We start from the raw sequence: 22,177 nt of genomic DNA, 5'->3' as shown, positions 1-22,177 counted from the left end.
GTGTGAATTCACAGCCTTTCCATGTCTAATCAAGGAGCGTAAACCATTAGCCACATGTTCTCCATTTCCATCACATTTTTTCACACTTAAACAAAAACATGCCAAAGAAAAGGTGCTACATTTTTTAATGCCCCCAAATAGGAACCACGGGAGTCCGTTAAATGCTGTGGTCATTTCCAGCATACAAATCAATTTTCCTTGTGGTGGTGAAGTGGTGAATAATGCCTGGTTTGTTTAAAGGAGCATGACTGATGTTGGATGAAGGATCCTGTCACTTTGGCATTTTTAGTTTTATTTATTGCATGCAACCATATAAAACCTGGTACCGGTCTCAGTGCCAGGCTTACTAGTGGAAAAGCTGAAAGAACCACATAACTCCTGGTGCAGCAAAGAGGTTCTCCTTCTGCAAGGCATTTGCTGGACTGCTGAAAAACTATTTTGAATAACATGGCAGAGAAGGATTTCATCATTTGGCATCTACTGGCTTTATTTTTTCTTCCATTTTGCCTGTGTCAAGATGAATACATGGAGGTGAGCAGAAGATCTTATAATCCAGTGGCCAAAGTATTGCAAAGTCACCACCAGACTGGCCATAAAGGTTCCAGAAGCAGGGAAATATTGAAACAGCGGAGTCAACTTATAGAGTGGACTGTTGATAATAGCACTTCTACAGACCAAAAAGTCCTGAGACCAGAGGTAGATGATGTAGAACTGACTACCTCAGATAGAGTCCAGGTACTCTGAATTAATCTTCTAAAGATATCTTTAAAGCTAATGAGATCTTTTTTTTTTTTTTCCTAAGATTATTAGTGATATATTTATGAAATTATTCTTATTGAAGCTGTGTATCGGTCTGTATCCTGCTGGGTTGCTTTATAGGATCTTTTAATGAGCTGGTAGAACCAGCAGTGGTTGGGTACACTGGTTTCAATGCAGATAGCAGCTCTTTGTTTTGCTGAAACTGTGATGCTGTGCAATCATATACTCTGATAAACAGTCTCTTAAATATTCAAGGTAATACTTATTTAATATATGAAAGTTTTAGATTCTGTTAACTTATTTGTATGTGAAGGAAAATTACAGAGTGTATAGTGGTATTTGGAAAGATTCAATTGGCAGAGAATACTAATTAATGTATATAAAGTATATTCTTTTGAGCTTGAGACAAACATAATGAAATTCTGAGTGTTCAAAAGTTTTATTCTAAGGAATAGCTTAAAAAAACCAGATACTAATGTAATGAGTAGATTCAATAATATATATCAACTTGACAGTTACAGAAGAAAAAAGACTCAGAATGAACCTGAATCATCTGTAGTATCTGCCTTTAAATTGGGAATCTTTTTATACCTTTTATATGGCATTTTAGATATTATAGTCATTAGCTCACAGCAAAGGGAAAATGGCATAATTTGATTATACACAAAATATTTCCGTTTAAATTTAAAAGGAAAAATCTGAACAGCAGAAGATGAAGCTTTTTCTAGCACTAGGCAAAACAAAATTCCACTCAAATGAAGTTTTTGTTGATTGATGTTTTCTAGAAACAACAAGAACATGAGTGTTTTTTTCCTATTGCTGATACACATGTTTGAGTCCTGTATAGTTCACCTTTCATCATTTGTTTTTTAAAACTCTTTCAGATCAAATTATGGTATTTTGAATTCCAAAAATCATGGGCATGCAGACAAGTGTTGAATAATAACCTACTTCATGATAAGCAGAGAGAAGATTTAATTTTAATCCTGTCCTAGGCTTGAAGAACTGAAACACATCCAAGTATGGGAATAGGTTTAATACACCACTATATTCCCTGTATTTAAATTTTATAGTGCTTTGCATTTCATATTTCTTGGGCAGGGGTTATATGTTCCTCCGGTGTACTCAGCAAAGTAGATATTTAACTGTAGGGATGTTAAATTGTACTCGCAGTATATAAACAGTGTAAACCATCAGCTATGTAGTCCAATGAGCCAGCTAGTGTGTGTTTATCTCTTTATCGCAGAGAGAATTTTGCAGCTGCATACTACAGACCATGTATTATTGGTACTTAAAGAAGATTCCCCTTTAACTCAACATAATTTCAGATAATGCAGCATTTAATACAAAATTACTTTTTTTTTAGGGTCAAATGTCCCTCACAAAAGTGTCACTGTGCTTGGGGTGCATGTGTCTCTCATCAGAGACTTTAATGCAACATGTTTGGGCGTTGCCTGCTGGGAAAAGCGGCTGTGACATTTAAACTGAGCCCAGTGAGTCCAAGTACAGCTGATGGCAGTCATCTACCTCCCAGACCCTCTCTCAGAAGAAATCTTTGCTGGGGAAATGATGCAATTTTTGGCTTACTGAAATGAAGTGGAGCACTAGCAGATGCATGACAGGAATAATCCATCACAGAGGGGCTGACGCAATAGGTATTTTCCATCTCTAGACTCCAGGGTTTTCCAGGCAGAGGAGGAACAAAGGTGGCACGGACATGTTTTAATTCATGTCAAACTTCTCTCTTTCCCTTGAATTATCCGAAAGCTGTTTCACCCCTAGGTCCCTACTTCCTTAGTTGCCTTAGCTCCGGCTGGATAATTTCACCCTCCTACAAAAGTGTTTTAACAGTCCCATTCCCTGTTATGGAATAGAGACAATAGCATTGGTCTTTGCTGCATTGGGTACAAGGACAGTTTTCACGCTGTTGCTAACTCATGTAAAATATAACGTGCATTTCTCAAGCACAAGAACTCCTAGTGACTGGGGAGAGCCATGCCAGACACATTCTTCCTTTTCAGGTTGCTCTTTGAAAACCTTCAGGTACCCCTCAACCTACTTGTGTTTTACCCTGATTTTGGTGATTTTGGTTTGTTTAATTCTTTGTAGAGAAGGGGCACGGAAGGCCTTAGTGCCCACCGTCATGCTATTTTGCGTTTAGAACTGGAGCCAAGAATGGTGGATGTACAACATTCATCTTCTGCACTAAGACAATATAACAGAAACCCATAAATTTAATTAGGAAGTGAAAAGGGGCTGGGTCTCTAATTATGATTCGTTCACAGCTTTAAGTTAAGGGAATTTTATAGACCATCTGTTGCCTAGAACTGCCTCCTACACACTAAATCATAGGAAATTCAGCAAATAGCCTCAGAAATATTTCCAGTTTTCTGTCTGTATTAGGATATCAGTGTGACAGATGCATTTCACAAGCTCCTAAATCATATTCTTGTTCTGAGAGCAATGCCAAAGATTCATTTTGTGATAAAATTTATGTGCAAACGGCTGCATAGGACACCTTTGGCAAGTAGGTTGGAATTAATCTCTTTGTCCCATTTGAGTGTAATTTTACTTTAGGAACAGTTTTTTCCTTTAAATGTACTCTTCATGAAGTTCTCTGTTTTTAGAGATTAAGAGTTATCCTGAATATTCATTGCTCTTGGCAGCTGACTGTGAACATTTTTTTCCTCCCAGTCAAAGGATCAGTAAAGATAATAAGTCAATACTACTTTATGACTTACATAAGCAGTTGTTTTGAAGTCAGTGGAACTGTTCTCATGCAACCAGGCTGGCAGGACTTGCCTCATTTCACACGTAATAACCTGCTGAGCTTTTCGAGAGGTAAATGCCAACAGCATTCGGTTATGACCAGCACTAGTATCTATTTTATGATAGCATAGCTGGTTAGCTAATAATGTCGTTCAGGATTTTAGTGCCTTGGGTAAAAAAACCCTGTGTTACCTGCACAGAAAGAGTCTCACATGCAGTCCAGTTTCCTGGACTCATGCCTTCCTTTACCTATAATCCACAGTTCTGTGTCTTTGGATATTTCTAGGCTCATATGACTTATTTGCTCTTGACAGGTATGTATATAGTTTGCCTTCTCATTTAACATTAATATGAAGCACTATCAAAAAAGAGGTGGAGATTTTATTCTCAGTGCAACACTGAATATTATCATTTCAGGTGGTGCAAAATGCTTGCGCCATTCCAGCCCTCTAGTACTTGGCTCCCCTTCAAGGACTGAAAATGAGCTGAAAGCAGGGCTACTTCTTCTCTCATATTAGGAAAGCTTTAAACAGTGTGTCTGGTGATTGTCAGTTATGTTCTTCCTATCAACTGGGAGAGATAAAACAGCAAGAAAGATACAAACAGGTTCTTCAGGAACAGACAGTCTAACAGGGAGAACTAATTTTTCTCATATAATGTAGACCTTATCCAGAATTAAGGTAAAAAGCGTATTATTGACCAAAACCTCATAAAGATGAAGTCATTCTGCCCACTGGCAAGTCTTCACATTTCCATAACTCTTTGAATATGAAGCATAATTGTTGAACTCTCAGGTCAGCCTTTATTCCCATGGTAGATCCACCATTGGAGATTCCAGCTGGAGAGGGCATGTGTCTGTCCCATTGGAGGAGTTGCAGTATTTTGGTGGCATGAAAAGGGTTTTCTGTATCCATAAACATAAACTCCCAGGCCTCTCAAAATTAATGAATTCTGGTGGTGGTGCACTTGGTATTGTTCAAAACACGGGCAGAAATCTTTAGCGTTTCAGATTAAGCCAGTTGATGACCTTGAGGGCAGGAATACAGCACATCTCTATGTTCATTTGGCAGCTCCCATCCCACCAGAGGCTCGTTTGCTGCCGTTAAACAAATAGGTCTGCATCAGGCAAGTAATTTGAGGATGATAAAGATGAGTGGAAATAAAGGGAAGGAAGACAAACAGTAGAATGATTAGAGAAAAGCACCAGTCAGATGGTGTAACTACCCTCCTTCCAGAATTTAAGAACTGCAGATTTGCAACTCAGGATAACAGCAAAGAATTGTAGGGAAAAAAGAAACAAAGGAGGAGAAATGAGAAGAAGGTAGAGAAATAAAATCAAACCATGGACCTCTACCTCAGCTGACTCTTTGGAAGATTTGTGACCACTAAATCATTGCAAGAATGAAATCAAGCCAGGATTGAGTGAGACACCATTAGTATAAATAGAATAACTTGGGAAAGAAAAGCACTGAAACAAAACTATTATCAAACTATTATTCTAGTAGCTGAGCTGTGTATAATAAACTCATTAGTTTGTTTATGCTGCTATATTAGTTTCAGCATATAAACAGGTTTTCATAGTTACGAACCCACGACTACAAATAGTCAAATGTCCATAACACCAGGTGTTGTGGTCAGTTCAAATTCTTGTCATCTATTTTTGTACTTTTTTAGGCTCTCCCAACTTTAGTAGGCTGTAAATATGCAAGTCTGGGGCCATGAACAGGAGTACGCTGCACAGGCATTTTTTAACATCTCCTTTGGGCGGTCCAACTTAGTTTTATTTATGTTTAGTGGAGGATAGTTCATTGCTGAAGGTCAATGAAGTCCCCTGTGTCCTACCACTTGTTGTATATAGGCTTGTTTGTCAAGAAAGGTCAGCTGAAATGCGGGATTGGCAGAAAGCAGGATAGGAAACTAACTGAAATACTCACCTAACTTTCATTACTTGGTATTATTTTATTTTCAAAACTCTCACTATTTGCCAGGACAAGTTGGGGTTTTTTTTAATATTCATATAGCTCTTAGAACACTTGAAGAGCTGTTCTCTTGAATCTTCCAATAATAACATCTTCAGGGACAAAGCAAGTATGGGAGATTTCAAGCCAGATAAGAAATGTTTTGAAAATTTAGCAAATATATAAACAGAGAATATATAATGAAGACCCTGTAACCAACATGCATATGATTGATGCCCTCCATGAATGAGCTATTCAAAGCTTATTTTTGTGCACTTAGCCCCCACAAACTGGGCCGCAGAATCCAGACTGTAGCTCCTGCTGCCGTGGTGACTTCGGAGTTCGACTGTACCAAGGGCCCCCAGGACCTCCCGGGCCCCCTGGGATGCCAGGTAAAGATGAAGTTTAATTGATTTTATGATCAGTCTACTTACAGGCTATAAATTACAGGCTGTTCTATGAAATATCAGAGAACGGTCCAAACATCAGTATTTGGGGACAGATTCAGAAACAAGTTTTTCTATAATTTCTGGGGAGACAGAGATTTTCAGATAGACTCTAAAGTCCTTTCCAGTGAAAACCCATTTGTTATTAAAATTCAGCTTTCACAAATTCATACTGAAAGTAATCTTATTACATTTCTAGGGCAAATTGATCTCTCAAAGCAGCATGAAGCTTCCATTAAAGTTGGAAGAACTTGTTCCCTGGAGTTGATTATTGCGATTACCTTTGAATATCCAGCTATGCTATTGTGTACTGTATTCAGGAGCTTTTTTTCATCTAGCATACTGCTAGACAATGTTTTACAGAGACACACATGATTCTGTTCTCTCATAGAAATGTCTTCTTTTCCTTCTTTCTTCTTGTCTTCCATAATAAAAAGTAACTTTTTTTTCCATTAGAAATGCATACAGAAGAGCAGGATACACAAGGAAAGGGTATACTTCTATCTGATAATTGGTGTGGAAAAAGAAGAGGCTAGAGAAGGGAAAAAGATAGATAGTTGCATGTTGGTGTGTTTGTTACAGCAGCTACCTTCAGGGATTTGAAAATCACCATTCCTAAAGCAGACGTATAATGTAAATGAACATGTCACTGACTGACAGATTTGTCTCATTTTCAAAAGCTCACATCTTCTGTTATCACAATAAAAAAGCAATTTCATAATCCTTCTGTCTCACAAATGTACTGACAGCAACAGACATGACAGATAACCATACACAAAAAAAATTAATGTAGTGATTTTTGGTAGAAACAGTTTACAGCAACAGGTAAATCTGACTGTTATGAAGTTAAATCTGAGTGAATGAAGTGTTTAAAGAACTAGCTTCAGTTAGCAAAATATTGAAATAAATTTTTACTTGGACATATTTTGGGTATTAGGCAAAATAAGGTCATAGGCGTACCTGGTATTAAGCCTGATGTTAACTATTCATCCATCAACCCTTTATAAAAATACTACTGACCATTACAGAAGAAAGAGAAATCTAATCTTGTGCAGAAATATTGCATTACATTTTAATAAATTGTTCGCTTCTTAGAAGTGGGACACAATTTTGTATTCGACCCACAACTTCAAGGCTGCAGTGGACATACTGGGACACAGCCCGGTTCCAGCTTCGCCCTTTCCTCATGCAAGGATGTATCTCAGTCACAGTTTCTTATCACCACAGGATGCCATAAACAGGTGGCCAACAGCAACCTTCTGCACCCTGGAATTTCTTTGTCTCCTTCACGTGCTTCATTTCATACCATTGTGCCTGTAAGGGGAACAACAACAGCTGCTTTTCCCTTGATTGAATCAAACGTCACTTGCAGACTTCTGTTCTGAGCTGGCAGAGAAGCAGTTTTGGCTTTACATGAAGGATCATTTTTGATATTTTTAAGAGTTACTGATTTCTTTACCCAAACAAAAATTTGCTTAATTTCTTCCACCATTTAGCTTCCTAGTTTGACGTAAATTTTTTTCTCAATACAAAAATTCTGAAGAATCACTTAATCATTAGATTTTATGTCAAACACCACCATTCTTGGAAATTTGTAATCACAGTGACTAAGCAGACAACAAGCAGGGTGGCAAAGAATCTATTTTCAGTTCAGGATGAATTAGAACAATGACAACACTAATTAATCCCCTGAGTAATTAACTGAAAGGTCAGGGTTTTGCAGGTATGCATAATAACTGCTCAGTGACTCTAGCCAACTTTAAAATTTTGTCAGTCGCATAGATGTTTGCTCAGTAATTTTCTCAGTAAACATCAGAAAGTAATACTGCAGATGCAGGAATATGTTTTTATAATGACCCTTTTTACCAGAAACCATCTCAGAAAAGCATCATTATAAAAATTTTGTCTTTCCTTAAATCTAGGAACATACAATCAATCAACCCCTTGAAGCTAACCAGCACCCTGAGAATGCAACCTCTCCCGTTTTTGGCACAGATGGGTCATTTAGCTAGTTTAAGGCTGCAGCCATTCTTCATTTGTGTCATCATGTTTTAAAGACAGCAAAAAGTTATTCAAAATTATCTTATCCTACCCTAATTAACCTAAATTATCAGGAAATAAGGTTTTACACAAAAGGAAAAGCGAGAGTGCTTATGCAGGCTACCTGGGATGTGTCAATAGGCAGTGGCTTTCATTTCATTGAGCCTCACATCCACTGAGGTCTTGCCCTTGCACTTCTCCCCAACAACGCAATGACTTGAGACATCAGCGGTTTATAAAGCAACACCAAGATAGCATGAGGGTTAACTCTTAAACATCTATCTACATTCTTCTGGAAACTTGCTCATCAAAACCTTCACCTTCAGCTTAACCACACTGCTGTTTCTTATCCATTGCAGCTCAGTCTGGGTTTTACGGGACTGAAAAGTCCATGTGTTGCAAACTGGCGGGAAAAGACAGTTTAACAGTTATCTGTTAAAACATGCTATATGAAAGAATTTAAGTTAAACAGAAAGCTCTGTTTCCTTTAAGGAAATCACGGAAACAATGGAAATAATGGAGCAACTGGCCAGGAAGGAGCCAAAGGTGAGAAAGGAGACAAAGGAGATATGGGACCAAGGGGAGAGCGTGGCCATCATGGACCCAAAGGAGAGAAGGGTTACCCTGGGATTCCCCCAGAGCTACAGGTACAAAATCTCTGACTTGTGTTGGCTGCAGCAATTCTCAGGTTATGGTTTTCTTCTCTGAAAAACAGCACCTAACTACTTAAGCAGCAAATCCCCCTGTAATTTAATACAGTGAGAGACATACATAGCCCTTGTCATGACTGACAAATGTGCTCTGCCAGATCTTCCTGGAAAAGAAAGACATCAGGGCTTAGTCTTTCTTCAGAGCAAGAATCCAGCTGAGAAATGGGCAGGAGGAAACATATATGGTACCCTTTTAGGGCAGAAAGCCAGTATCTGGGTCATTAAAGAAGAATAGCGGGAACTATAATTTTTCTGTCAAGCTGTATCACATACATAAATGCACTTCCTATGGCATATGAAAAGAGTAAAGGAGTCACTCAGGTCCATGCCTCTCAGGTCAGTCAGGCTTTGTGAGATTCTCAGAATCACATGTATCCAGTTCCTCAAAGTATGGGGTCAAAGCATCTGAGCGCAGACATAAGTCCTCATGTTTTGGAAAATACGCCTCAGTAGCTATCTGTGGTTTTGTATGTCTAGATAACTTAAATATGTTGAGAAGCATGTAGGTTATGCCTATGAGCGAACTACCCAAAAGTCAAATGAGCTTTAAAACATGGGTTCAAGCCTGAACCGATAAGCTCTGCTGGGGATGGGCTATATTTGTTTGGGCTCAACACTGTGTTGGCATAGTCCCATAGTTTTTGCATTAGAGCTTCTTCACGTCAGGAATCTGGCAGATGATGGGTAGCTTATGTATATATATATATATATATCTGCAGTACAGTGGAGTCACAGTGCAGTCCCGTTCTTAATGCAACCAAAAGTAAATGGGATTTGGATAACTAAGACCCTCGGTCGCTGTCACAAAGGGGATTTAAGAGTTGTCCACACTGTACACTGCAGCATAGCAATGTACCAGCAGTTCATCTGAAATAGCAGGAAGACTTGACTATCCCTGTGACGCAGTGCAGCTCAGGTGCTAAAGGCAAGATTTAGGCGGGTGGCAAGCCTTTGAGATGCATACCTCCTGGTCTCCAGCTGCCACTGTGGAAGGTGCTTCTGCGGGTCAGATCAGCCAGCCCCATGCTGGGGAATTCTGAAGCGCGTCAGGCTGCACTAGCTGCACTTGCACGGGCAAGGGATTGCAGTCAGATTCAGCTCCAGGGAGCCTACGTGTGAGGGAAGCATCTAATCTCCCATTACAATGACTGAGGATCTAGAAGAGAAACTCCGCTTAATCTGGCAGTCACTGCTGCTTTTGGGAAAATGGGACTTCAGACACCACAGAGTATATAGATCTCCAGAAACTACAAGGGAGTTTACATCCTCACTCGCACATACACACTTCAGTGGAAGTGTCTTAGTCTTGATCTGATTCGTACCCCCCACACCAAGTTCACTACAGAAGGGACAAAATGGGATATAGCAAACGTGCACAAAAAGAAATCCCACTTTCAAACACTCCAACTATTGGGAAAACTGAAGTTCTGACCTGTTTACAGATCTACACCTTTTAACTGAAGGATACTGTTTCCCAATAACAATCATTCATATATGTTTTATATCATCATAAAAGACATGCAAATTAACAGCAAAATCACAGTACAACCAATGTGCATAGAGTGGAAAAACAGCTTTTGAATCCTTAGCATTGTTTATGTTTGAATTCTCCACCCTAGGTTGCATGAAGATGGGATAATTGCACAGAATAAAATTCACAGTGCACATAGTTTCCAAAATTACTGGATTTCTGTAATAAACCAGAATTATTTTAGTATTCTTAAAGAATTAACTAGAATTAACATTACAGCAAAATATCTTAAAAAGGACTTGTAATTACAGTTGACGTAAATCTTTTTGCAATTTTAAAACAAGCTATCATCATTTTTTTCTTACATAACAATAGTGGTAGTAATTTAATTAAAAACTGAATAATGAAAGAGGATGAATAACAAAGCTCGTACTGCAATACCTATTTTCAAGTAAAATTCCATCATGGTTTTGAACAGATGTGTTTAAAAATTCTTTACACAGTATAGCATATCATTCCTTGTTAAAATCGTGCTTAAGAATTTTAGAGTGGGGGTAGGTAGAGGAGAAAGCACTTTTGAATACAATACTGTATTATTATATAGGATTATTTTGAAAGACAACTTGGCGTGTCCATGTTCATCTGCTACTTCAAAATGAGACCTAGGGAGAAAGGACATCTTTTTCAACTCTTCCCATCAGCCAAGAAAAGTAGCTTGGGGTGAAAGAAAATGTGAAATGCAATCTTGACAAAAAGCAATAAATTCCATCAAGCTGCCATTGCAGCTGCTTTCCTTTAACACACGTTGAACTTTGATGTGATCCTGGCTGAGAAGCAAGAAGTTAACAATTTGCCGTCACAGCAAATGCATCCATGCAGGGATAAGGAAAAGCAGCCCAAGCTTTCAGCTCACATCTGGAGCTCCTCAAATTACTGAGCAGATGGCTAGTGATTTCCACTGTTGGATATGGACTTGCATTTGATTTTGCCTGTTTTGGTTTTATTCTCATTTGGATCTTAAATCAAAAGAAGTTTGGAGTGTTTTCTTTTAATACTGGTACAGCTGGAATCTCATGAAAAATGTCATTTTTGTGATGGGTAGTTAAAACTGTAATTGAACACTTCTCATCTAAGAAGTTAAGAGATAGAAATAAAACGCCAAGTCACTGTGTGACCTTCCGGCACCCCGGTGCAGCAATTCCGCCTGTACCCAGCTTACTGACAGTCAGATGGGGGGGATCACAGACTCACAAGAGATAACCCCCTTCCCTGCCCATGCGAGTGGGCAGGGTCATTCCCTGGTATCTTGCTGAGGGTAATTTTAATTGTCCAGTGGGCGAGGTTTTCCACTGCTTCCTCTGCAACATTTTCTATGGCCATATGTCTCCCTGCAAGAAGTGTAACATGAAGTGGAAGTACAGTTTTCACTTAGTCTCCGTCCTCTCTTGGTCTCCACCATCCTCTGTTGTCCTGACTGAAGGTACAGGGCAACTGGTAAGAGAGAAAAAGCACTGAATGTTGAGTCCCAGCAACTGCACTTCTAGAGGACCTCTAATAAACATGCTTAATGTACCTCTGAAGGCAGTTAGCAAGAAATGATAATGTGCATGGATTTTACTGAGCATTATTTATTTCACACATTAAATATTTCACAAGTTAAAAGCAATATCCAGTCTAAGTGCATTGGGGCATATATAAAAACTAATTAAATCACTTTTGTCGGAAACACCATCCATTTCAATACCCGTTTTCTGTTTCATTATTCTAAAGAGACTTAAAAGTAAATAAAATCCCAAATGAAGGTCCTGACCTGCAAACATTTGCCCATACACTTTTACAGTCATGAATAGTCCAATTGAATGTAAGAAGCCTAGTCCTCTTCCAGTTTCATTCAATGGGAGTTTTGTTACTGGAGTTTAATGGCCTTGGAGCAGGCCCTAGAAGAACATCTCTGTCAGGAAAATAAACAGACCGCAAATACAGGAAAAAATTCTGTAGCTGATTCCTCTACGCATGTGCATTTTGAGAACGACTGCCTGAATAAGAACTCATTTTTGCAGGTCGCATTCATGGCTTCCATGGCTACTCACTTCAGCAACCAGAACAGTGGGATCATCTTCAGCAGTGTTGAAACCAATGTTGGGAATTTTTTTGATGTCATGACTGGGAGATTTGGTGCTCCAGTGAATGGTGAGTGTTTGCAAAACAAAATAATGCAATTCTGGTACTACAGGGAGAAGTGCGGTCAATAATGACGAGAAACCCGTAACTGCCTTTGCACAAGGCACTGATGAGGCTCACTCTGCATAGCTCCTGCTACCTACCTTCAGGAAAAAAGAAACTGGAAACAGAGCAAGCCAAGAGAGGTCTTGCCAGGCAGCGAGACTAGTGCTGGCACAAAGGCAGAAGGAAGAGGCATGGCCAGAGCTGGGGAGGGGGCAGAACTGTCCACTTTCAGACTTTTAGCCCTTCAAGCCACTGTAATGAGTGGCCTTGATGTTGCAACAGCAGCAGCTTCACAGTTGCCTCCTCCTCCTCCTGCCTCCAGTCACTCTCTTCATCTCCTTCTTGCCTCATGCCAGTTCAGCTGTGAGCTGGCCTGCAACAGATGTGTGGCTGGAAATGAACCATTACATTTTTTTCTGAGTTACTTTTCAGCTGCATCCATTCCCTATCTTACACAGTTGTGGTGCAGGAAGAACAACAGAAGATCAGGGAGGCAGGGCCACAACCGAAAACATGGCTAAGCAAAGTCTGAAAACAGATTCCTCCACCTGACCTTTCTCACCCTGCCATTTGTTTACTCACTGTTGTGGGAAATGATATTAAATCAAAAGTCGGGCTCTTCAAGCTTTCTGTAGCACATCTTACTGACAGTTAGGGGGGTGTGTCCTCACAGCGGCTTCCTTTTGAGGTTAGTGTATAAGTGGATGTCAATGAACTTTGACCCACAATGATTTAATGACTTTGATGCAAACTCCAAGCTCCCAATGCAGGGTCAATGCCACAGATTACACCTGGGGGAGAGCTCATGACACATAACATGGTTGCACTGACATTGTCGGTACCTTTCAGACAGAGAAAGAGCTAAAAAGAAAAAAGGTGGTGGTAAGTGTGTGTTGGGCAAGAAGAGGAAGCGGTGTGTGCATTGTTCAGGATGCAGTACAGCCAGGTGAGGCGCAGTGGGTGCTATTAAAGCCACTCATGCCCTGCCTAACCTGCGCGAGATGCTGGGTGTCTGACAGCCTCTGAGGCTGAGCCCTGGCTGGCCCGGAGGCTGCTCTTTTGGGAGAGGGCAGGAGCAAGAAGGTAAAGAAAAAAAGGTGAGAGAGGGGCCACTTGACTCAGCCTCTGGGAAATCTCCCTTTCAGTGAGAAGGAAGGGATGAGTGGTTCTGCAATGTTCAAATACAGCCATTTCTCTGGAACAGCATGTGGCTGAACCCCTGCCATATGCAGAATAAAAATGAATCAGATTTTGGCACACTATAAGCAGAAGCAAAATACCCACTGACAATTGGAAGGTAACTTTGGCCTCAGCTGTTATGTTTGCTAAGCAAGAAGCACAAGTCTGTAGCTTGAATACCTCCCTTTATGAAGCAAACACATTGTATTTGGTAATCTTTTCAGGGGTGTATTTCTTCACCTTCAATATGATGAAACATGAAGATGTGGAGGAAGTGTATGTGTACCTGATGCATAATGGTAATACTGTTTTCAGCTTATATAGGTAAGTGAAGGGCCAGGCCATTTTAATGCAAACACTTTATTGCAAAAGACGTATTTGCACAGATGTGACAGCTTGTTCACATTTCAAGAAACATGAAAATGTTCACTTTTAAAATAAATTCTGTAGGGTAAAATAACCAACAAAGAAAAACTACTGTATTTTGCCCTCCTCCACTTGCAAATTTGGATCATGACACAGATCCTGAACCTAAAACTCAGCCTTGGTCACGCATTCCTCAAAGCTCAGGGGAAAGGAATTAGCACTCCAAGTCAGGGTTGGAGTCCAGTAGTAACATACTGTCATTCTGCGAAAACACATCTTCATCCTCATTTTGCTTTGTCAGACTAGTAAACATCTTGTTAAAGATTAGGGAAGAGTAATTCCCTTCAAAGGTGGAGAGCATTTAAACTGCAGGATAAGAATAAGTAAGAAGCAAAGGTCCTCCATTTACTGGCTTTGTTATCATTAGTACACTTGGAATAAAAAGTTTCTGAACTCTTTATGTTAGCTGGAGGATCATCAAGAATGGATTTACTTCTAGTTTCTATAAGGACCAGGTGAAGATGGGTCTCTGAAAAAAATATGTGTTTGGAAAAACTATTATTTATTTAATACCAACCGGGGGTCTGATGCTTCTCTCCTGAGCCTGAATAAACTGACACAAAAGCTTAGATTGATCACACTGGATTTTAGGCACGTAGATGATAGCAGGTTCATTTAAGCTGGCAAGGTTTCCTCAACAGCCCGAACCTGAAGCACCACCAAACGGTGCTTTATTCCCACTAGATCTTTCCTACAAAAGAAAAAGTGCCCCATTTTTTTCCCCTGAAGTGTTAATGTCAGAAAAGTCAACAGGTGGAAGAAAGGGAACCAGGGAACCAATGCTTAGGCAAAGCCAGCAGGTTAACCCACATTGAACATATTGACGATCCAATGAAAGGCCTCAGGATGGAGTGAGCTGCCCGTCTCTGCCCACTGAATGTGCCGGGAGCACAGGGGCTCATCTCACATGAGAGTCCTGACCTGGAGGCATTTAAAATTAGCTGGAATGAATCCAAGGAAAAAAGGGCATCACAGGAAAACTGGAGTGTTGTGATGAATGAGCAGAGTTTTATTTTAAATAACAAATTTGTTCCTGCGCCCTGGAAAAAAACACAGAAACTTCCAGAATTTCAGAAAGGAATGAAAAGATGCAATTGGGTAAGGTGCAAAATTTGACTAGGAGATCAAATGCAGAGAGATGCTAACATTTCCTCATAAAGCTGAAAAAATGTTGGCAAGCCTTTCAGGGAAGTTTTGCTCAGGATAACAATGTGCTTTCTTGGATTCTTTTTTTTTTTTTTAAAGTTGCTTGCTTGATCATGATTGAGAAACAAAAGGCTGACTTGTTAAAATATCCATCCTTAGCTATGAATCCAAAGGGAAAGCAGACACTTCAGGAAACAGTGCAGTGCTAAAACTTGCCAAGGGAGATGAAGTTTGGCTGCGAATGGGAAATGGAGCCCTCCACGGGGACCATCAACGCTTTTCTACCTTTGCTGGGTTTCTTCTTTTTGAAACCAAGTAAAAAAAAAAAAAAAAGAAAAAAAAAACAACTAAGAGATGTTTATCTGGGGAAACTTCTTTTTTGGAACTGGTATTTTTCTCTGGACTGTGGAATGGCATTACAACATTGAAAGATCAAGAAGGCTTGTTTTGCTGCAATGCATCGCTATTTGTGTATCAGAGATGAGCTACATACTCATAGTTGACACACTTACAGATTTCTGGAAGATGGGTTCTATCTAGTGAATCATTAAATGTTGCTATTGCTCTCTTCTACAAAGTGACTGAACACAAAGAAAAGGAGTTTAAATAACTTAGAGAGCAGTTTGCACAGTAAAGTCAATTTTGTCTATAAATATACTTTAGTTAAGTATATGTCAGGAATTGAACAACTGATTCATGTTTTCCTGTTCACTTATTCAGTTCTTATTACCTGTTCATTTAAGTTCGCATCACGGAAGCAGGCCCGAATGAATTATAAGTAGGCTCAGCTGTGACCAAATTTCAAGGAGGAAGTTTTTACTGGACTAGAATGAACTTTACGAATAGAATAAAAAAAATGTGAAAATAAAGATGTCAAGGATTCAGGTTTATTGCATTCCCATCTCAAACCTGTGAAGATGTATCTGGTGCCATTTTTCATAGATTTTTAGTACATATTTATGCTCGCGCTCCCTCTCTTAAAAGAGTGGTAGTAATTCTTGCCTTAGTAGCAGCCTGAAGCTAAGGTAATTTAGCCTGCAGTGTGCAGGGAGGGGATCAGACAGAGGAACTGTAATGTTTCTTTCTAGCCTTCAAATTGTTAAAACCTGATGTAACTGAATGCAAGGTGTCAATGCAGGAGCCTATACGCTGGAGAAGTGGGGATACGCCAACAGCACAAACAGAGAAACACACACTTTGTGGAGTCTGGAGCTCCTTTAGAACGATGTACCTTTTAATATTGCATATTTACTTAACAGTGAAGTTGTTGATACAGTTTTCGTAGCGGCCTTCCAAGAAACAGTATTTCAGGAAAAGACATTGCAGCCTGGCCAAGCAGCAGCTAACCCAGTTCAATATTTAACTGGTGAAAGCAAACACTGGCTGGCTCAGAAGTTCTGGTCACAGTAACTGGGCCATTCTTCAACATTAATATGTGCCACCGGCTTTTCAAATTTTGGGTACCTGAAATACTGTCTTGCTATTTTCTTTTCATTGGAATCAGCACCTAATATGCTAAGACAATACTGAAGTTTCAATGTATCTTCTGCACATTCTGGCTCTCCACACACAAGCTAATGAAATACAAATTACATTTTAACAGACATTACACTGTAACCAGACATTGCCTGCCATTAACATATAACAAGCAGGTGGGGTTAGAAACACATTTATTTGAAATTCTTTTATACTGGATACAGATACCTGTAGCACGACCATAGGGCAAATTATTCAGAATCTGCCCTATGACTTTGTGTGTCCTTGTACAAGTTCCCAGTGCATGTAAACCACATCCTACAATGAAAAACACATGTTGGTACTTGATGATTATGACTTGTGATTTTTACATTTTATGCATCAACCACTGAAAATAATTAGCTTTAATGAATTGCCATCCAATGAGTTCTATTGTTTCTTTATGAACTTGGGTCAGGTTTGCACCACATAGGTCTTCAAAACCTGAGATGATGTCATTTTAATAAGCATTTTAGTAAAATTCTGGCATGCCTTCAAACTAAAACCCACCCACCAGGTAATCAAATAATGTTATTCTTTCAGAATAAGTGCACAAGTTGTATGAGATATATGACATCATGAGCTAATGTTCATAGTAGGAAAAATCTTGAAAAAAGTACTTCTTGTTGTGTTAGGAATGTTTGCTTACTTTGTAACACATACATTTATCCAATAAAGATTAATAGTCATAAAACTATATTTTTTGTTCATATCTATATTTACCAAGAACCTTACCATTTGGGGACTATGGGGATATATTCTTAATATGTATTTCCTAAGCATTAATTTTGCTACTGAATGGGAGAAATCCAGCACTAAGTAAAATATATTTATTTTACATGTGTATATATACTCATAAAATTTAAATCCCTAAGGTTTCCTTTGGGGACTTAATTTTCCTTTATGGCACGGCCATTTTATTCCACTTTGGTCAGAATAAAGCACTTAGAAACTGTGACAATAATTTTAAGCTCCTTTACATTATCCCTCGTAATGGCCACGACATAAAAGAAATTCAAGTTTTGCCATTCTCATTTTATGTCGTTTTCACAAGTTTTGTGCAACTTGGCCCGCTAAGAGCAGAAAGCAACTAAGAATCACCACAAAAGCTTCTAACAAACAAACAGCAGCATGGTCTCAGTTCCAAGGTTAAAACTAAGAAGTTTTTTACATCAAGGTCGAAACTTCCTCGGCTTTGTACGAAATCTCTGCAGTCTTTTCTCTGCAAAGTTATTGCACGCAATCTCTGCTGACTGAGTGTTGTAATGCTTTACAAATAAATTGTTAACTTGCGTATTAATTTCAAAGATCTTTCAAAATATAGCAGCTGATGTAAAAATCTGTGTTTGTTCCGGTCCCTCAAAATTATCAAGTTTTATATTCAGTGAGTCGTGTTGAATGTATGCTTTTTTCTCAAAAATATTTATGAAAATTAGTCATCTTTCCATTGCTGCTGATAGTTGAAAGCCTCTTGCTTAGCAGATGATCAAGATAAAATGTCTTCTGTAGAGACTTTTGTCCTCTGTTATAAAATAGGTGGTATCTTGTAATTCGTGTTATGAGTGAGAAACCTTCTGGAAACTCAAAAGTTGCAATTTGGAGTATACTTCATGGGTTCTTGTCTTTGCTAAGCTGAGTCTGTATCTCTCTCTTCCACTTCATGAGCTCCCAGATTTAACCAAAACTTGGCAAGAGCTGCAAGCCCCTGCCTGCCGCAGAGCTGTGGTTTGGTAGGCGATATTCTGCCTCTGTGGTAGGAGTTGGCACCCTAGCAGGAGAAAACACTGCCTCACACAGAGACAAGCTGAGCTCAGCTTTGTGTGGAACACCAGCCCCCACTGTTGGTCCTCCCTTCCCCTGAGACCTGGGGACCACTGTCCTTCCTCGTGATACCCTTGGAAAGTAGCAGCTCTCATCCCCAGCTGCATTAAGAGTGCTAAGGGCTGCATTTTGTAAATCGGGGCTGTGTGCCACTTGAGAGATGCTGGTTGGACCCCCCTCCTTGGCAGAGGTAAAACACAACTTCTGCAAGAGAAGAACAAGAACTAGAACGAAACCTAACTGAAGGAAAACATCTTAGGTCTGGGTCCCAGTTTCACGAGTGGTGTTTAAGGAAAGTGGAAAGAAGCTCAGCTTAGTCTAATTAGAAATAATTGAAAAAAAAAGTTGCCTATGATTTTAGTTTCAGAGGCTAGTCCATGGCCTGAGGGTGACCGAGTTGATTCTAAGGAAGCAATTTAGACTGACAACAGTCCCACTGAAAACTTTGTGAGCCAAAGGGAGGGCTTCAAATAAAGTAATGTTTTTCTAAAGGGAAAGTAAGGAACACACCCTTCACTCAGATCCTTCACCTTCCCCATGAAATTTTGCATTGAGTTTCCTACATTACACCCTACTGCTTTCTGAAGTGGTTTTTAATAAAAGTGGTTTTTTTTTATTAAAACTGTATTTTCTCCCACTTAGCTCACATTATTAAAATGTTTTGTGCTCAGAACCAAAAAAAATCACGAGGACAAAACATGCAGGGAGCTGCTGAGTGGTGTGTGAAAAGGCACACAGTTCTTCATTTCGGTGAATCAGCAGCAAAATTTCTACATTTTGCAGTTAGTTCTGCCTCAGCAACCAAAGGAAATAAAAACTGACAGTGGTCAGTTCAGATTTAAAAATCTGAGGCAACAAAAAGAATTGTGAAAAGCAGTGCTCCAGGCTGGATGTCATACTCCAGTGGCAGCGAGGAAAGACAGAAACTCTGGAAACTATCTATCTTCATCAATTAAAAGAACTCAATACAATGTGCACTCCTTAGTACGACCAGGTTCCCTCCTACAACAAAGGGCAACAGCTTCTTTAGTCTTTGGGCCAAACCACACAGTGCTAGCAGGTGTTAGAGCGTCTGCAGTCCCATGTTAATTTTCATTATCAAATAGCTTCCTTGAGGGAATTACGCAGCACAGGAGTAGCAGCAGAGAACAGCCATACCTCCCATGCCTCATCCCCCTGCTCGCTGGTTAAATTGATACTAAAATCCAAGAGTGGCAGAGTCTATTCTCTGGCCCAGAGTTATCATCTGGCTATGTTAATGTGAATTAAAGTCTCTCAGCCTCCACAGCAGGGTGTCTGCTTGCAAAACTGGTCCCTGGCTTGCACTAACTTTCAAGCAGTACTCAAGAAAAGTTGGGACAATAGCTCCTTGTCATAGGCTAACAGCATTCTCAGGACAGTTCTGCTAATGTAGTTATATAACCCATCAATTTTGGTAACATGACACTACAATTCAGCAATTACGAGACATGGAAATTCCTGTTGCTCTTTAATTCACTACTGTGTACATCATCCCTGATTACCTTGCAGGCTGAACAAGCACTGATAATAGGTGTGGGAAGAGACCACTGGCTTCTTGACATTGCAAATTCCTGCCAACTGGTCACTCTTTTCTACCACTAGATTGATGAAATCAGCGTATCAATTTTGGCACAAAGACTGTAAAGATGACAGTGGGAGAGGCTCAGTATTGTGCATCTGCATCTGAAATAGGGCAGGGCATGCTCCATGAACACATTCACAGAACAATAAAACCCATGTGGTGCAGGGTTTTATTAAACAAAGAGAATTCTTGTGCTAACCGGTGAAAAATTGCACAAATGGAGTTTTATCCTTCTGCTTTTCTGAAAACAATCCAGAAGATGTGAAAAATTCCACAAAAAAGAAGTGTTTTAAAAGAATCACATTGTTACAATACCAAGAATGGAAATACCCATGTTAAAATCATCTTTGACATCTTAGCTCCTGCTTCCTGTGAATGTCTCTCACAGTATGTTCTTCCCATCATATAGTCACATGTTATTTCTTAGCCTCATCCAGGAGCAATTATATGATGCTTGAAAATAAGGCATGGGCCATATACTGGAATGGGATAGCAAGAGATGAATACAGAACAGTTTCATCCAGTAACTTCATCCAAATGTATAGCTAATGAAGCACCTGAAGCACCGGCACTATAGAAAATAGAGCAGAAGAACAGAGGAATTAAACTCATAGCAGCAACCTTTCTTTTAGCATTTTCTAAGTTTCTAAGACCTTCATTTTTCAATCTTAGCAATTCTTTGAAAGAAAAACACTCCATGCCCTCACAGCACACTAAAGTTGATGAAAGTCAAGGAAGTCCGTAAGGACCGGAACTTCAGACTGGGAAATGGGAATTCAGAGTTCGTGCCATTCTGCCATGTGAAAAGTCCCGCTCTGCATCTGAAAGTGCTGGATGGAATTTAATTTGTCTCCTGTTCATCTTTTAAACTAGAAAAGAGTAGAAGTATGATTGTTTTGAATAAAATCTTTCAGCTACTTTCAGCTACATTCATCATTTCAGATGAATGCCTTCTTCCCTCCAAGACTACCAGCTTCTCAGAATGGCCCACATTTGCTTTCTCAGATTATCAAAGGCACACAAAATAAAGAACAGGAATTAGGTATGCCATAGCTAAGGTGCAAATACATGGCTCATGGACAAGGTGATGGAAACAGTTCATAAAAACAAAGGCTTATCAATCACCAGCAACACAGGAGAAATTGTCTTTAATGAATGCAGCAGACAACACCATCCAGCAAGAATGGCTCGCTGGCAATAAGTTAGGGCAGGACAGACAAGCGGCAGTACATTTGGTGCCCAGCACAGAGCTGAAGCTCAGTATCCAGGCAAACAAAATCTGGGAATAACCTTGGTCTACAGTTTCCAGTCCCTGCAGTAGTCGTTAATAATAAACTGACAGGAAAATATTTATTTTCTACTGATTAGCCAAAATAAAGATGAGCTATATAAAGCCACTTGCCATTCTCTTCACCTAGCACATTCTCTTCATGAAAGCACAGTAATATCATAAACCATGACTCAAAGGAAAAAAGGTGACTATTTTGGCTCAGGTACAAGAGTAAAGGTCCAAAGTACAGAAACAATCATCACAGGCATCAGTAATTTGGTCTCCTACTTTAACAGGGTATCGGGGCAAATTTCTGACACTGTGAAAGTTAATGAAAAAGCTTGTTCATTGCAGCAAGGCCAAATCACCACTCCAGTAACTGACTGGAATAACAACTCGCAAACAGTGGTTTTTCTAGGATATGTCAATTTTAATGAAGTAGCACAAGGCAGCCTATGCAATTACTGTAAATCATAATCTCAGACATAGGCAGATTCTCAAGCACCATGAATTCACAGCTACTTCAGAGGGATGTATCAATCTCAGGATAGACTCACTGTGGGGCTTTTTTCTGGTGTGTGGTAGGTTGTACACTTAAGAGAGCTAGAAATAATGAGTGAGTCCGCACTCACACAGCAGCAGAGAAACACAGAAAGGCAAAGAGATGCTCCAAGCTGAAGAACCTGTTGAAATTGCAGAGATTAAGCTGCTGCCTTTCACAAGGGCATTGTAAGAGGGACAGTGTGTCACAACAGCACACAGCCTGAGGTCAGAAATGTGGACTATCACCTACACTGTCTTTGTGGATATCGAGAATTGTTATAAATGGAGGGAGCAC

General features: G+C 39.6%; 1 protein-coding gene across 1 annotated transcript; it reads left to right on the top strand.

The window, feature by feature from the left end:
* The first annotated feature begins 444 nt into the window (after positions 1–444).
* On the top strand, positions 445–15,503 carry C1QTNF3 (C1q and TNF related 3). Its single transcript, XM_082497843.1, has 6 exons — positions 445–735; positions 5,767–5,878; positions 8,465–8,619; positions 12,214–12,343; positions 13,783–13,882; positions 15,290–15,503. The coding sequence occupies exons 1-6, from the start codon at positions 448–450 to the stop codon at positions 15,447–15,449; spliced, it is 945 nt and encodes a 314-aa protein (XP_082353969.1). The 5' UTR covers positions 445–447; the 3' UTR covers positions 15,450–15,503.
* The last annotated feature ends 6,674 nt before the right edge of the window (positions 15,504–22,177 follow it).

Source organism: Vanellus vanellus, assembly GCF_965231255.1.
Source record: "Vanellus vanellus genome assembly, chromosome: Z".
Lineage (NCBI taxonomy): Eukaryota > Metazoa > Chordata > Aves > Charadriiformes > Charadriidae > Vanellus > Vanellus vanellus.
This window is presented reverse-complemented; position numbering and strand designations above follow the sequence as displayed.

Excerpts from the sequence above, each read along its gene's own strand:
- C1QTNF3 (XM_082497843.1), top strand. The coding sequence starts at position 448 with ATGGCAGAGAAGGATTTCATCATTTGGCATCTACTGGCTTTATTTTTT. Across the intron at positions 736-5,766 it reads CTACCTCAGATAGAGTCCAG|CCCCCACAAACTGGGCCGCA; the intron begins GTACTCTGAATT and ends TTGTGCACTTAG. Across the intron at positions 8,620-12,213 it reads GGATTCCCCCAGAGCTACAG|GTCGCATTCATGGCTTCCAT; the intron begins GTACAAAATCTC and ends TCATTTTTGCAG.